This window comes from Brienomyrus brachyistius, chromosome 18 (assembly GCF_023856365.1).
Source record: "Brienomyrus brachyistius isolate T26 chromosome 18, BBRACH_0.4, whole genome shotgun sequence".
In the NCBI taxonomy this organism is placed as follows: Eukaryota; Metazoa; Chordata; class Actinopteri; order Osteoglossiformes; family Mormyridae; genus Brienomyrus; species Brienomyrus brachyistius.
The window spans coordinates 21,397,379-21,411,383 of record NC_064550.1 but is presented as its reverse complement, the minus strand read 5'-3'; the positions used below and the strand labels follow the sequence as shown (position 1 = coordinate 21,411,383).

General features: G+C 45.5%; 1 protein-coding gene across 6 annotated transcripts in view; it reads left to right on the top strand.

The window, feature by feature from the left end:
• The window catches only part of arhgap32b (Rho GTPase activating protein 32b), a 105,130-nt gene that overhangs the window by 76,405 nt on the left and 14,720 nt on the right, over nucleotides 1-14,005 (top strand). For 2 of the 6 annotated variants that reach the window (XM_048983875.1, XM_048983878.1), the window contains 3 exons: nucleotides 109-159; nucleotides 580-654; nucleotides 9,632-9,781. In XM_048983875.1, the coding sequence (XP_048839832.1) occupies nucleotides 109-159; nucleotides 580-654; nucleotides 9,632-9,781 (276 nt within the window). The other 4 variants (XM_048983876.1, XM_048983879.1, XM_048983880.1 and 1 more) reach the window with 4 other exon arrangements.

Sequence of the window (14,005 nt, the reverse complement as noted above, 5' to 3'; positions counted from 1 at the left end):
GGGGGGGGGGGGGGGGGAGGTGTCTGTACGGGATGTCATGAGCTCAGATCCTCTGTCCCTTGCATGTTTAATGCTTTTATTTCGCTGTGTCCCCTCCCTGCCCCCCAGCATCCCCCAGCTCTGGTCTGCGGCCGGCCTCCTGGAGCTTCTTCCCACCCTGTACGTGCTGGTATACCTCACGCTTTTCCACAGGCACCCGACATCCTGTCCTGCATTGCCGCATTCCGGAGCCTTCTACCCCGCCCCCGTAATCTGCCAATCCCAGTACAAACGTGGTTAAGTTAGCGCCGCAGCAGACATGGTTTATATCGAAGCAGAATTTAACAGCGAGTTAGCTGAACAAAAGATAGTAGCTTCATGCTTTGGAAACACTTAAATCTTGGCTGTACCGACAGTAGACGCCTGTTCTCCCTGCGCTCTGGCGTGACTTAGCCAGCTAGCACTGTGGACGACGGGCACACAGCTGCCGTCCCATTGGCGCTGATTGGCTGGCTGGCTGACTGAATGAAACGCTTCTCTCCCTCCCTTTCTCGTGTCCCGTCCCGGATCGCACGCCCCGCGCCGCCCCCCCACATGCAGACTTGGAGATGGAGAACGTAAAGCAGGATAGTGTTTGGGTTCCTGACCCTCTAAACCACTACAGGCCCAACTCAGGTAGACGAATCTTCCTTTTTGCTTTTGTGTGCTAACCCAAGGTAGCACTAACCCTCAGCACTAACACACGCTGTCACCGCCGTCCTAACAAATGCCTGTAGCTTTGGAATTGACCAGAAATGCTCTGCTCTTTCAGGAGAGCGTCCGCATCACCTAATTTTAATGTTTAATATGGTTTTTGTCTATAGTTCTTAAATTTGTTTAGCAATAAAAGCATCTACAAAAAAAAAAACAACATGTAATGTTTTTACAACAATGTCAGACTTCTGAGCTGAATCTAAAGTATAGTTCTGTACCATCCTCTTGTATGATACTCAAGATTTTTGTTCTTAAATACTGACACGTTGTCCCATGATCTTCATCTTAATCGAAGCAGTTAGTGTAGTGGAATAGTTTAGGGGGGGGGGGGCTGGTTGAGGAGGTCCTCAACCAGCCCCCCCCAAAGGCAGAACTCAAATACTTCCCCTGCTCAGCTCCTGCTCTTTCCGGAACCATCTTTAACGGTGAATTCTCATCCGCTGCTCGACACAAGGTGCCCCCTCCTTTAAACCGGTCCTTATTATGTATATATTTTTTTTATGTGTGGAATTTTGTTATCTTTGCTGGGCTTTTCAGAAGAGGAAGATGGATTAAAGCATAAAACACACCTAATTTATTCAGTTCTGGTCCTCTTAGCATTTCAATTCTCCTCGGATGAATTGAGCTACATTTTCTCCACTGTGGCCAAAATACCGCATGCCTGCTAATCCACTCCCCAATATAACTCAGCTGTCACTCCTGCTCGCACTCATTCACCTCACAGAGCTTGTAAGGTTGACTTTCTCCCCTCCTTATCTGCTGAACTTTTCAAATATACCAATTTGAATAATTATGCCAGAGTATAAATAAAATAATCTGTACTGAACCTGACTTTAATGCCCATTTTAAAAGCCCTTACCATAAGCTGTAAGTTTATCAAGTTTTAAAACAATAAATATATCTTAATACAGTTGTTTATGAACTGGGGACCAGCAGCTGAATTTTTAACATGCCATTAAAAGGTCCCCCCCCCCCTTTCCGAAGAACCTTTTATGTGTGAGAAACTGTTGGTATTTATTTTTCCCCTAAAGTCATGCAAACAGGTGTTTGTGCAGATGTGGTGGCCACTCGTGTGCCTGTTCAAGGCGTCGTCCTCAGGCGGGGTCCTTTCCTGTCCCGAGGACCCAAGGCAGCTGTCTGTGAGTGTGCCAGAGCAGCTGGGAGCCCGTGGGAGCGAGGCGGCGTGAGGGGGGGGCCTGTAATGCCGGCCTGCTTTCCCAGAGACGGAGCCACTGCTCGCTATGTCTTTTCCAGCCGTCTGTGAGCAGGCGACATTCACACGAAGAGCAGGGACCTGGTACTGGATTCGTTTGGGGGTGATCGGGGTGGGTTGGCTGGGTGATGGAGCCCCCAGGTGGGTGCGGCCCTGTGGATTAGGATGCTCTACCTGTGATCGCCATGTTGCCAGGGGTCGGCACAGAGATTTCACCACTGGGCCCTTGAGCAAGGGCCCTAACACCTAATTGCTCCAAGGATGGGCCGTTTCTGCTTTCTCAGAAAGGTGTGTCGTTTTGGATGGGAGCATCTGCTAATTAAATGAAATATAAAAATCATAGAGGGGGTAGCATGGTGGTGCAGTGGTTAGCACTGTTGCCTCACACCTCTGGGACCCGGGTTCTGCCTGGGTCACGTGTGTGGAGTTTTCATGTTCTCCCCATGTCGTCGTGGGGTTTCCTCCGGGTACTCCGGTTTCCCCCCACAGTCCAAAAACATGCTGAGGCTAATTGGAGTTGCTAAATTGCCCGTAGGTGTGCATGTGTGAGTGAATGGTGTGTGAGTGTGTCCTGCGATGGGCTGGCCCCCCATCCTGGGTTGTTCCCTGCCTCGTGCCCATTGCTCCCGGGATAGGCTCCGGACCCCCCGCGACCCAGTAGGATAAGCGGTTTGGAAAATGGATGGATGGATAAAAATCATAGACTGAAATTTGGTCAAATGTGGTCTGACGTTGGGAGCCATTTCCCTCCAAGTGCAACTTAAGGATACATTTAATAGAGCTAAGTTATTGTAACCTAGTCTAAAGGTCTCTCCAAAACATTTTATATTTTTTATTCTTATATAGCACATAGGTAGACCATTAAAACTTATAAAATGTCATTGTGACACTCCTTGCTATGTAAGACCAGTACAATGTATTTTCTAATAAAGTGAAACGTGAAAATCATAGTAAATTGTGAATTACGCTTGGAGTTTTCCCCCGCTGTGTTGCCATCACACAGCCAGAACATTGTCCGTTGTCTTCGAGTGCAGTGACAGTGCTGTGTTAGGTCTCATTGAATTGGACGATGCCTTGCGTCAGAATCCGCTTCTCATAGTAAACAGAGCGTCCTTTTTTGGGCCCGGACAGCTCTGAGCACAATGGTTGGCACGCCTGGCTTACATCGGGCACGGTGCCACGTGACGGGCTTGAGGTGAAGTTATTTTAAACACCATTCTTCAGTTGGTGACACAGAAAATGTCAAGAAATGGATGTAAGCTAGGCTGTGATGTTAAACACCACCAGCCCCACCCCCACCCCTCAATCTTCAGTTTTTTTTTAATACGGTGGACCCGTTTTGCTTTTTTTTTTTAATTTCTTTTTTCCACCGGAACGGGGGCCCAGTGACTATTTGTTGATTTATATATTATTTAAAAAATATTTTCCTGTTAACATTGATAGACTGGTGTAAGTGTTGTAGCTGTCGAGGGAGTGACAGAAATCATGTGAAATAGACAGTTGGGTTAAGAAACTTCATTAACCTCGGGGGAGGGGCACACAGCAGCTATTACGGATTGGATTGGGCAGATGAACACGCATATAGTGTTTATGGTGTAAAGCACAGCGCAGGGACAGCATACATAGTCATGGGTGTAAATTATGTGGGGATGCGGGTTGTAACCCCCCCGATAATCAAAACCAGTGAATACAACCCCTTGGACACTCTTACATGGGTGGATACCTCAACCCCCGCAATTCTCATCCAGTTATGCCCTTGCGCATAGTAAGTAAACGTCTGAGACACCGTTATCTGGCTTGCGTGGACAGCGAGTTTCGCGGGGGAGTCGCCGACGGTGGTCGTACAAAGTTTATGATGGCGGGGGGTGACACTCCGACTGACACAAGCACAGGCAGCTAAACACGCTGCTTCGGTCCGGTTCATTGCACCGGGCAGAAATTCAAAATCGAAAGCGTATTTTTTCAGGTGTAATAGTATTTTCCTCCCTAACATAAGCAGCTTTGCCGTACATGGAGTCCGAGTCGGTTGCATAAATAAAATAGTTAAATTTAAGAGCCAGGTTATTTATTAATAGGCTACTGTTTTGGCCAAAGGCAATACATTACACCCAAAGAGAACTGCACTCAACCAAAGATTGAACCTCCACATTGATTACAAACTCTTCCAATCACCTTGACAATTACCCCTACTTTATAATCGACTCTACAACCCAAGAATTTGACAGATTAAGGACAGATTAATCCCCGTTACGTGCTGTTAACTTCGCAATATTTAGTAGTGCGATTATGATTATGTACAGGGTTTTCAGCTTTGGTCAGCGGGCTGGAGTGAGATTTTGTATTCGAGACAAGTCTGCCACGCATTTACATGTATGTAACAGTTTTATTACCTTGTAAATAATCCGTAGGATTTGCGAACTACTACAACGCTTTCGGTGAAGCTAATTTTAAGTTTGTAATGGAATAATACTGCTAGATCTGCCGTAAGAGTCTAAGTGGGAACCGTCCGTCGTAAGGATTTTCCTGCTCATTCACACCTAAATAAGTTTGATCCGCTTCCATTGTGACCTTCCCACCCCCCTGAACTCCATGACCGGGAGTCGGGGGGAGGTGCGGTGCCGGCTTCACTGGTGTAAACCGACACCGAGGGGCTGGACTTTCGCCCAGGGAGGGAGAGACAAAAAAGAGGATTCGGCAGTCCTGATGCGAAGTATTATAAACATCAGTAGTGCCGTTTGTAAGGCAGGCGTCCCCCGATCGCTCTGAAATTATACTGTAATTATTATTTTTTTTAACTCGGGTATTTTTGAGTATGACTTTGGAGTTTGTCTAGCTTACTTGCAGGGAGTTTCCTGCCTTCGGGGATCCTGGATCTGTGCGCAGGGTAAAAGTGGGTAAAGCGAGCGCCAGTGTTATAAGGAAGCCGATTCTCTTCGGCGACTTAAGGTAAAAATCATCTTTTCAGTGTTGACGATTCGTTTATAGTCGGAGTTAGTATGGGGGTTTATTGGCCACGTGAGTGCACAATTACAAGGGATTTGTCATGGCGAATATTAGTGACATACAACAGGGTATAGTGTATACATGAATTAAATAGTAAATAAAAGTGTTATTTACTGATTATGGGGCAGTGGCGGATACCAGCGGTAGTGAGATTGTGCCTTTTATGGTTTTTTAGAGTTAGTTCCATAAAGGATTGAAAATGAGAGTAAAATGACACAGACAGTGTTTCGGTTCCTCCGTAAAATGCATCCCTAAAGCTTATTAAAGCGTAGCTTATGTGAAGTTTGGGCTGTGCAATGTAGTAATAGACCTACTGACCAGGAAGCATTAATAGTCCCGTTCTTAGGCATCATATGGAGAGTTACTTCTCTCTGTTTTGTTTATTTTATTCCCGTGACTTTGGAAACTCAGTAATTCGTTTTTTATGGACAGTTTATTAGCTAACTTGACGTTTCGGCATATCAGCTATAAATTAATTCGTTGTTTTTCTCTGTTAAGACATTTAGCAGAATAGTGGAAGGTCTGCCAAGCTGTCGGCGATTGAAAAGGGAGGGGGGGGGGGAGAGAGAGTGCGCACCTCCCCAGGCTTTTTTACTCCTGCTGGTAACTATACCCAGTGGAAACCCGGGTTGGAAAGTCATGGTTTGGCTGGCGAGTGCGAAGACTGTTGAGAGCTGAATTGAAAACATCGACTTGGAGAAAATCTGCTTATGGTGTCGGAGTTTTTCCAGATGACTTTATAATGTTTTCATGATTTTGGATCGGTGCTAAATGTGTTTGAGGGGGTTACCAATGGTGAGCATCATAAAGAAGCGGTCTATAAAAATTTTAAGTCTCTGCGGCTATAAAATCGGTTTTAAAGCAGCATTATCTAACGATGTGCGCCGGATTGATTCATGTTTTGAAAATATTTTAGCTTCTGGGGGCAACATTCTTACAAAGCAGGGGATTTTTATACTAATAAAGTGGCCATTAAATCTAGGTTTGCGCTTTTAACGGAGCCTCTGGGTGATGACGGACCTGGAGCTGAAATTCAGCCGTACGATCAGTAGATGCAGTCATGCTATAGCCCACCAGCCTCTTATCTTCAGACTGAAGCCTGTGCTGATGTATCTGTAATTACAGATGTCCGCCCCGTTAGCCTCCCTCCAGGTTTATGTGGCTTTGATTTTACACCAGAATGAATTTGAGCCTGAAATCTACACAGATCTCCCCCCTCCCCTTTTTTTTAAGTAGCAGTGGTTGGTTTACGAGAGATGTTTTGGTTAAAAGTGGTATTTTAAGTGAATCCAGCTAAAGGGACTGAGTTTTTTCCTCCCCCTATATTCAGCATAATGTTTCAACCTTATTTATATCTATATAGTCATTTTTCTGGAAGATTTTCCTTTGTGTTTTGGGGGGTTGGATGGGCAGTGTCTTATAACCTCACTATATGCAAAGAAATATTGTTTTGTTGGTATGAACTTTGGTGCATGTTAAGTTATTTGTATCTGAAAATTTAATGTATAAAGAAAAAATGTTTTGGACACAGAAATACATGGCGATTAATTTTGAGCGAAGTAATCAGTGTGATTTCTATACACAGAAATAGCGGATGGTGTGTCTGAACTGACCTCTAACACTTTGTCGAACAGTTAAACACATTCCTTCCCTAAATAGGGAGGTTATTCCTGATATTTTTCCTCATGGCTAATCACCCTGGAACAATGATGCATACTGCACTTTTAATCTCTCATGTGCTGTATCACAAAGCTGCATCTCTCGAAGTCCCTCTACTGGCCTGGATTACCCCGCGTGTAACGCAGCATCGCTGAAATCTTTGGCCCGATATCTTCTTCACTTCTGGCACTGAAACGTGGTGAATAATACAATTTACATGAAAGTCAAGTCTTTTATACAAATGTTGTCACGCGGCTCTTGATCGCAGTGAGATCCCAGCTTGTTCTGGTTTAAGGAAATTCATTCATCTGAGAGATAAATATGATTAACCGAGCCAGCGGTGACTGCTACAGCAGGCATGAAGCGTGTATGACGAAGGCCTGTCTTTATGGAGAGTATCAGTAATGTTTAGGATACCGTTTTTGGGACGTCCTTGAAGTTCGCCAGACATAGTGCAAGTGCCAAGTTGGTGGGATTGTCCTTCATTTTTTGTTGGAATGTACGTTGTTAACAGGAAGTGTCGACAAATGTTGACTCTGACCGGCAGACATATCGCTCTCGCCTTCCGAATCTTATCTTCATGGATTGGCTTGACTAGTCCCTGCAGATGTCATGAGGTCAACCTGGCAGCGCCAAGTTGGGGGGGGGGGGTGGGAGGGGGTTTAGTGTTTGCAATTATTTTCGAAGCTCTGCTATGACTTCAGTCCGGGCTTTGCGACGCGAAGCAGTCATCATCGCCAGTGTTGTAAACTGGGGTCTCAGATCATTACTTTGTTTTGGCCGGGATTTTGCGCCCCATTCGCTTTCCAGCAGCAGCTGTCATGATCTGGGGGTGGGTGGGGGGGGGGAGTCTCCTCGTCCAAAAGGGGAGGGAATTCTGCTTTTCCAGATTTTCACATGTCGCTTCCCAGATGCAGAGCTACCCATCTCACTTCTGAAATGAAGAAGAAAAAAAGCAGGAAGCCGCAGAGCTCGCGACGTCATCAGCCCGGGTTCTCGGTATTTTAACCGTCCGAGGCAAAGCGTTTTGTTTACCGTTTTACTCGTTCCCGTTGCAGGCCGCCAGCTGACAGTTCACATCCGTGTAACGAAGGCAGTTAGGACATAAACGATTGCTGACTTTTCAGCAGGGTGGCATGCGAGGGAGAGAGAGCCGGTGGCTACGTGTCACAGCATCGGTGGTCTTTAGTCTTGCATAGACGGGCATTTCGAAGTCTTCATTTTCTTAAGGACTAAAATTATAATGCATGGCAAGCTTGTGCGTGGCTGTGATCATGTGCTCAGGAGATAGGAATAATTCCTATGATTCACTGTGTTTGAATATGTGTCACCACATGTAAATCCCATTGGGTAATGCCAGGTCTTTGTCCTCTCAGGCCTTTTCCCTGGAACCGTGCGCAGAATCGCCGGTGGTGGTTATTCTGCCTCAGGCTGTCAGAATGTCTCACTCGCTCTTCACCCATCTCCCTGCACCGTTTTCCTTCACCGTGGCCAAGAGCTCCACATGCAAATTCCAGGGCGAAGCTGCTGGATTTAATTTGCATGACTTTGTGCCTTTCAGCCTTCCCCCCCCCCCCCCCACCCCCAGCTCAGAGGAGAAGCAGCACGGAAGCTGTCAAAACATCTGAGGGACTATTTGACGGCCTCGCTACCTCTTTAAGAGTCTCCGTAGCTCCCTGCGGCCTACTTTGTGCAGAAACCTGAGGTGGACCCCAACCTCTCATCACGTAGTTGTTGGTTGTTTAAAGGGACAGGGCTACAGTGTCACTGGCCCCAGCTGGATGCTGATTGGTCTGCACACCTGTCACTCACTGATTCAAAACATATTATTGGCTAATGGTGAGGTTGGTGCTTCTGTATGAAGTATGGCTCTTCGTATGCCCCCTGGCCTTAAAGAATCCCACAATTGTAGTTTCCCTTCTTGCAAATTGAGTGGGTTCCGTTCAGTCGCTTTTCAAACACCATCCTTGCCAGTCGAGTTTTTGCTGTAGGGTTTCTTGTGGTCATGAGCCAGTTTGAAAGCGAACACCCAGCATTTTGTAAGCTCTGGTCAGCCTGCGGTATCGGCGGGTAATATTCCTGTCACAAGGCCAGAGGTGCCTGCTTGATCATGTGTCAGTTTAAAATTAATGTGCTACTTATTTTTGGGGGGGATTTTCTTATAGTGGATCATTCTAGAGTTGTTATACTTTGAATGGGATCTCTTTTTAGCCTGGAGAAGTTTGTATTCGTACAGTAAATGGTTATCAGAAAACTGAATAACAGTTTTGTGACCGGGGTGCACGGTCTGAGTCCTGAGAGAGTGCAGGTTTCCCTCACAAACCAGCAATCTCTCTCTGGTCACGTCTCTGCCCCTCTGTGGAGGCTCTTCTCTCTCCTCAGTGTCGTGGGCTACAGTACCGTATGAAGGGTTTATGAAATTCCTCTTCAAAAGGACAATTTTCCTCTTTTCAGAAAAGGTACTTTTGCTAGCTGGTTCGTCATTTTCGCTGCAAAATGGCCTTAAAGCTGCATTTTCTGGTTAAGAAGCCTCCTCTCTCGTGTCAGTTGGTTCGGTCGTTCGTTTCTTACTGTGTCATTTGTCACGGCTGGATGATCTAATTCATATTTTACCTTGTCTCTTGTGCGCTCAGTTCCCTGCCTGTCAAATTCTGTCTACAGGTGTTGGCAGGTTTGTATTGTACGAGTTAAACTCTGGGTTGTAGCAGAAAATGCAGGTTAAAATGCTGCCTGTTACCTCTGAAGAGCACTTCACCGGAATTACTTCTAACTCTAACTCAGTATTTGTCAGTCCAGTACTCCGGGGACCACCCAGACAGTCCATATTTTTTGCTCCCTCCCAGCCAATCAGGAGCACCGAATACTCGGCGAGCAAAAATACGGACTATCTGGGCGCCCCAAAGGATTCGGAGTCTGACTCATGGGTCCCTTTAGTTTGTAGTCGCTGCCAAGCTGGAGTCATGATAACGAAGATGACGTCATGGGCGTCACTGGCGATTTGACATGTCGTCTTCTCCCCGGTAGTATCCAAGAAGCACGGGAAGCTGATCACGTTCCTCCGCACCTTCATGAAGTCCCGGCCCACCAAGCAGAAGCTGAAGCAACGTGGAATCCTCCGGGAGAGGGTGTTTGGCTGCGACCTGGGCGAGCACCTACTCAACTCGGGCCATGACGGTGAGACGGATACGGATTTCCCCTCCATTATCCAACATGCTGGGCCTTCATTGGTGTGTTTTGGCTTTATTTGCCATTGGCTCAAGTACAGATACACTGTCATGCTTCTTTTCACATATCCCATCATGCTCTTCTCTTTTGAGAAGTACATATATATAGTTTGAGGTCTGATTGCAGGGTCAGCCCATTCATTGGGGCTCCTGTGTGTGCGTGTATGGTGGGGGGGGCTTTTCCTGTCAGGGAACCGAACCCCGGTCTCCTATATGACGGGCAGCGACACTCACCACTATACTGATGAGCAGCGCGGACCTCCTTTCATCCTTTTCGTTTCTGTGGGGGTGGACTTTTAATACTTCAGAAAAGTAGTGAGAAACGTGGGCTGAGGGGGAGGATTGGGGGGGAGGGGGGGCTCTTGACACACACGTGTTGTCCACAGGCAATATAAAATATATAAGAATCCTTTGATGCGAAATCAGCACTTGTGCATTGCAGGCAGGGTCTAAAAATCAAAGGAAAGTGGGAGCGAACTTAGCTACCAAAGATGAAAACAGCAGTAAACACTTCAGGCTTCCTACTGTTAAGTGGCAGAGCGAATCCTGGAAGAAGAGCAGTGAACCGTAAGCGGACGGAATGGGCATTTCAAGGCACAAGTATCAGGCCACCAATTACTGTGGACACCCGGACAGCATTCTACAGTGTTTCTAGTATCTCTAAAGGAGATGCACCAAAGGACTGGGAATATTCGTCGTTTTGTTTGGAACCACAATGTGCAACAGAAATTATTACTGGGGACAGAAGTACAACTACTTTTGAGAACATATTTATAGCTGTTAATGACTAAAATGATGGAAAAGGTCAGTAGGGTTGCTTGGATATGTTGTTTAGTAGGAGGATAGGCGTTATCCTATCTATTGAAAATCGAAATCGACCAATAATAGTCTTGGCTGAGTGACAGCCGTGTGTCATTGTATGTGATGATGGAACTGGAAATGAGGTTCAGTTTAAGTTTAAGGTTCAGTTTGATCATGAGCAGCTTGTACATTCAGCAGTTTGTGTATGCATAGCTTGAGGGGTATGTAAATAAGATGTCGTGCTTGTAGTTGGAGTGTTGTGGTACCACTGGTGTTCAGGTTGGCGTTGGTTGGTATCTGACTTTTTCAGGTCATTTTTAAGTTCTTGTTCTTTGTTTCTGTCTGCGGTTCCCCTTGCATGTCATACTCCAGAGGGTCAAGGACCCCCCCCCCGCCCCCCTGAGCCCAGAACCACTACTGTAATCAGTTGCACCAATTCACCCAGTACAGTGTCAGCATGAGAGGAGGTCTTCAAAGTAAGACCAGTGTAAAGGCCATCCATGGAGCTGCAGGGCCACCCCTCACTCCCGTTTCGCATTTGTGTGCCATTCCGATCACCCCCGCCCCCCCCCCCCTCGCCCCCCCGCTGCGTTAGGAATTTAAAGCGCGTCTCTTGAGTCCTTCCAGCATTTTATAGCAGTGATAAATTTTTAAGCATTTTTAAAAATTACTTTTTCATTTTTTATTGACAAAGCAGCAACGGTGCAGTTCAGCTCAGATGATTTAGTTATCCCTCTGTCAGTTACTGCCCCATCTAAAGTACTGCAAGTATTTTGGTTGATTGATTGTAAGCTGTGTTATCCTGCTTTGGCTAAAACGGTTTGGTTGTCATTCATATTAGCCCCAGAGCTGCATGGCCTGTGATTGGCTGCTGTCGGAGCCAGTGTTATTTTTGATAACATAATTTGATTTAGTTTTAGTCTTAGTCCTTTGATGAAAATGCAACTTAGTTTTTGTCATATTTTAGTTATCAGATTTTTTTTTGTTTTGATTTAGTTTCGTTTTAAACAGAAATTACAGGAAATTTAATCGACTAAATCTACAGTACATACTGTGAAATGAAACTAACAGGTTATAGTCATAGTCTAACACAAGCATGTACGCATGCATGCACATAGATTAGTCTACCTCTATGCACTCTAGATTCGTGAAGGAAACATCTGTAAAGCTGTCATTATAGCATGCCATTAGGTTTGAGTATGCAGTCTTTAAGGACATAAATGTAGCTGTTAGAACTGCAATATTTTGCATTACAAAGAGCTTTATATGATTTTTTTTATTATTAAATTTAATATAAATAAAACCAAAATTTAGTCTCAAACAAAATACTTGCATATTAGCACATCTTCATTCATATTATTTAACCAAAATAAATAAAAACAGAAGCGTTCGCTCTCAAAAACATCAAGTATCAGACTATAAAACTATTAGGGACGAAGGATGCAAAAGCAGGATATGGGGCCAACAGATGGGGTTTTATTCAACTAACAGACCTAGACAGAAAGGAAGAGGATCACAGCAGGGTTGCCACCTTCGGTCAGCTGGCTGGCCTGAGATTTTCAATTCAAGACAAATCTGTGCATGCACTTACATGTATGTAAGAGTTTTATTACCTTGAAGATATTCTGTAGGGTTTGCAGACTGCCCCAATGCTTTTGATGTAGCTAATTTTAGGTTTATAATAGAGTACTATAGGTTTGTCATAAGATTTGTTGCGTGAGCATGAGAGTGAGAAAGTGTTGTGAGTGTCATGCCAGATGCGTGAGATTTGGCAACCCTGGATCACGGGGGATCAAAACCAGGGGCAGGGATCCCTACATACGGGACAAGCCACAAGCAGGATCGATGTTAATGCCAGGACTGGGCAGCACTTTTATAGAAGGAATAACGAGGGAGCAAAATGAGAGGCAGCTGGAGTAAATCTCACAAGGGCGGGAAAGAGAGGTAAGACAAACGCGCAACAGAAATGGAATTAGGCTGATTGAAATGGAGTGGAGCACAATTCTGCCTGATGCGATGATTTCCTAATGATGCCCATAACTAGTGTTATCCAATTACAAGCATGTATACAAATTTTTTAAATTGCACCACCGCACACATACTCTTTATTTGTTGGCAGACTGTGACCTGTGTAAAGATCATAAAAACATTTATCTTAGTTTATGTCATTAAAGGTGCCTTTTTAATTAGTTTTTGTTCTGTTTTCATCACAGAAGAAATGTTGACAAGTATTTTTTTGTCGTCTTATCGACAAAATTAGCACTGGTCAGAGCTGGTAGCGTGGGTCGGTTCGCTCGGCGGCAGGCATGCCACATAGGCCCAGAAGGAGTCCAGGCCCAGTAGCCCAGAACACTAGGATGATAACCCCCCCCCACCCTCGACCCAACTTCCCAAGTCAGAGCTGGCTGTCCTTCTTGTGGATCGTTGCCACGGTGACAAATGAGCTTAATGTCCAGAGGTGATCTGGAACGGTTAGTGAGCTATCTTTCTCCTCCAATGACTCGAGACGTTTTGGTTCTACTTAGGCAGCTTTGTTCAACCTGTAAATCTTCTCTAAGTTGCAAACTGCCCCCCCCTTTCCAGGGGCTTGCAGGGGCAACAATGTTGTTGGGCAGCTTCCTCAGAAGTTACCACCCTCTGTGATCAGTTAAGTCGAAGTTTTGTCCGTTGCGTTTATTTAATTTTTTTTACACAGGTTTTACACCAAATACCGGTTGGTTTGGTGTTTGTCAGTTGGTGAGTTCCGAGAAACACGGTGAAATTCTTGTGCCACAGTTGTAGGGTGGGGGACAGGTGGGGGACAGATGACATGGGGATAGTATAAACAGCAATGCAGATGCTGGAGAAACAGCTTTGCAGTGCAGAGTAAGACACTACAAGACAAGTGCAATATGAGAAGCCAAACAGTAAATATGTCCCATTTTGTGAGATGTTGTGTTGAGTGACCATGTTTATTAACATAATGACACTGAGGACAGTAGGGCTTTTTTTGCTCTCGTCCCTCCATGTTATATGTGTTTAGAGGAAAAACAGGAGCCCTGTTGCAGTCACATGATTTATTTTGGAGAAAGTGACTTCGTTGTGCCATTGAGCATCGCAGAGTAAACGGTAATGCTGGTAGCTGTGATTTGTTAATAGGCCAGTGGGCTCATAGGGCCTGATTTACCACCCGGGTGCTTTGGAGGAACATTCCGGAAGCGCCGGGGAACGGATCTGAGCAGATGTTGTTGCGTCGCATGAGATTTCACTCCATCCAGAAAAAACACACGCAACGAGAAGCGCAGAACCTGGCTTTCTCGGTGGTTTAACGATTCCGTGAGATGTTTGGACGCGTGGCCCCTGCGCGGGTGGATTAGGGCTGTACGTGGCGCTA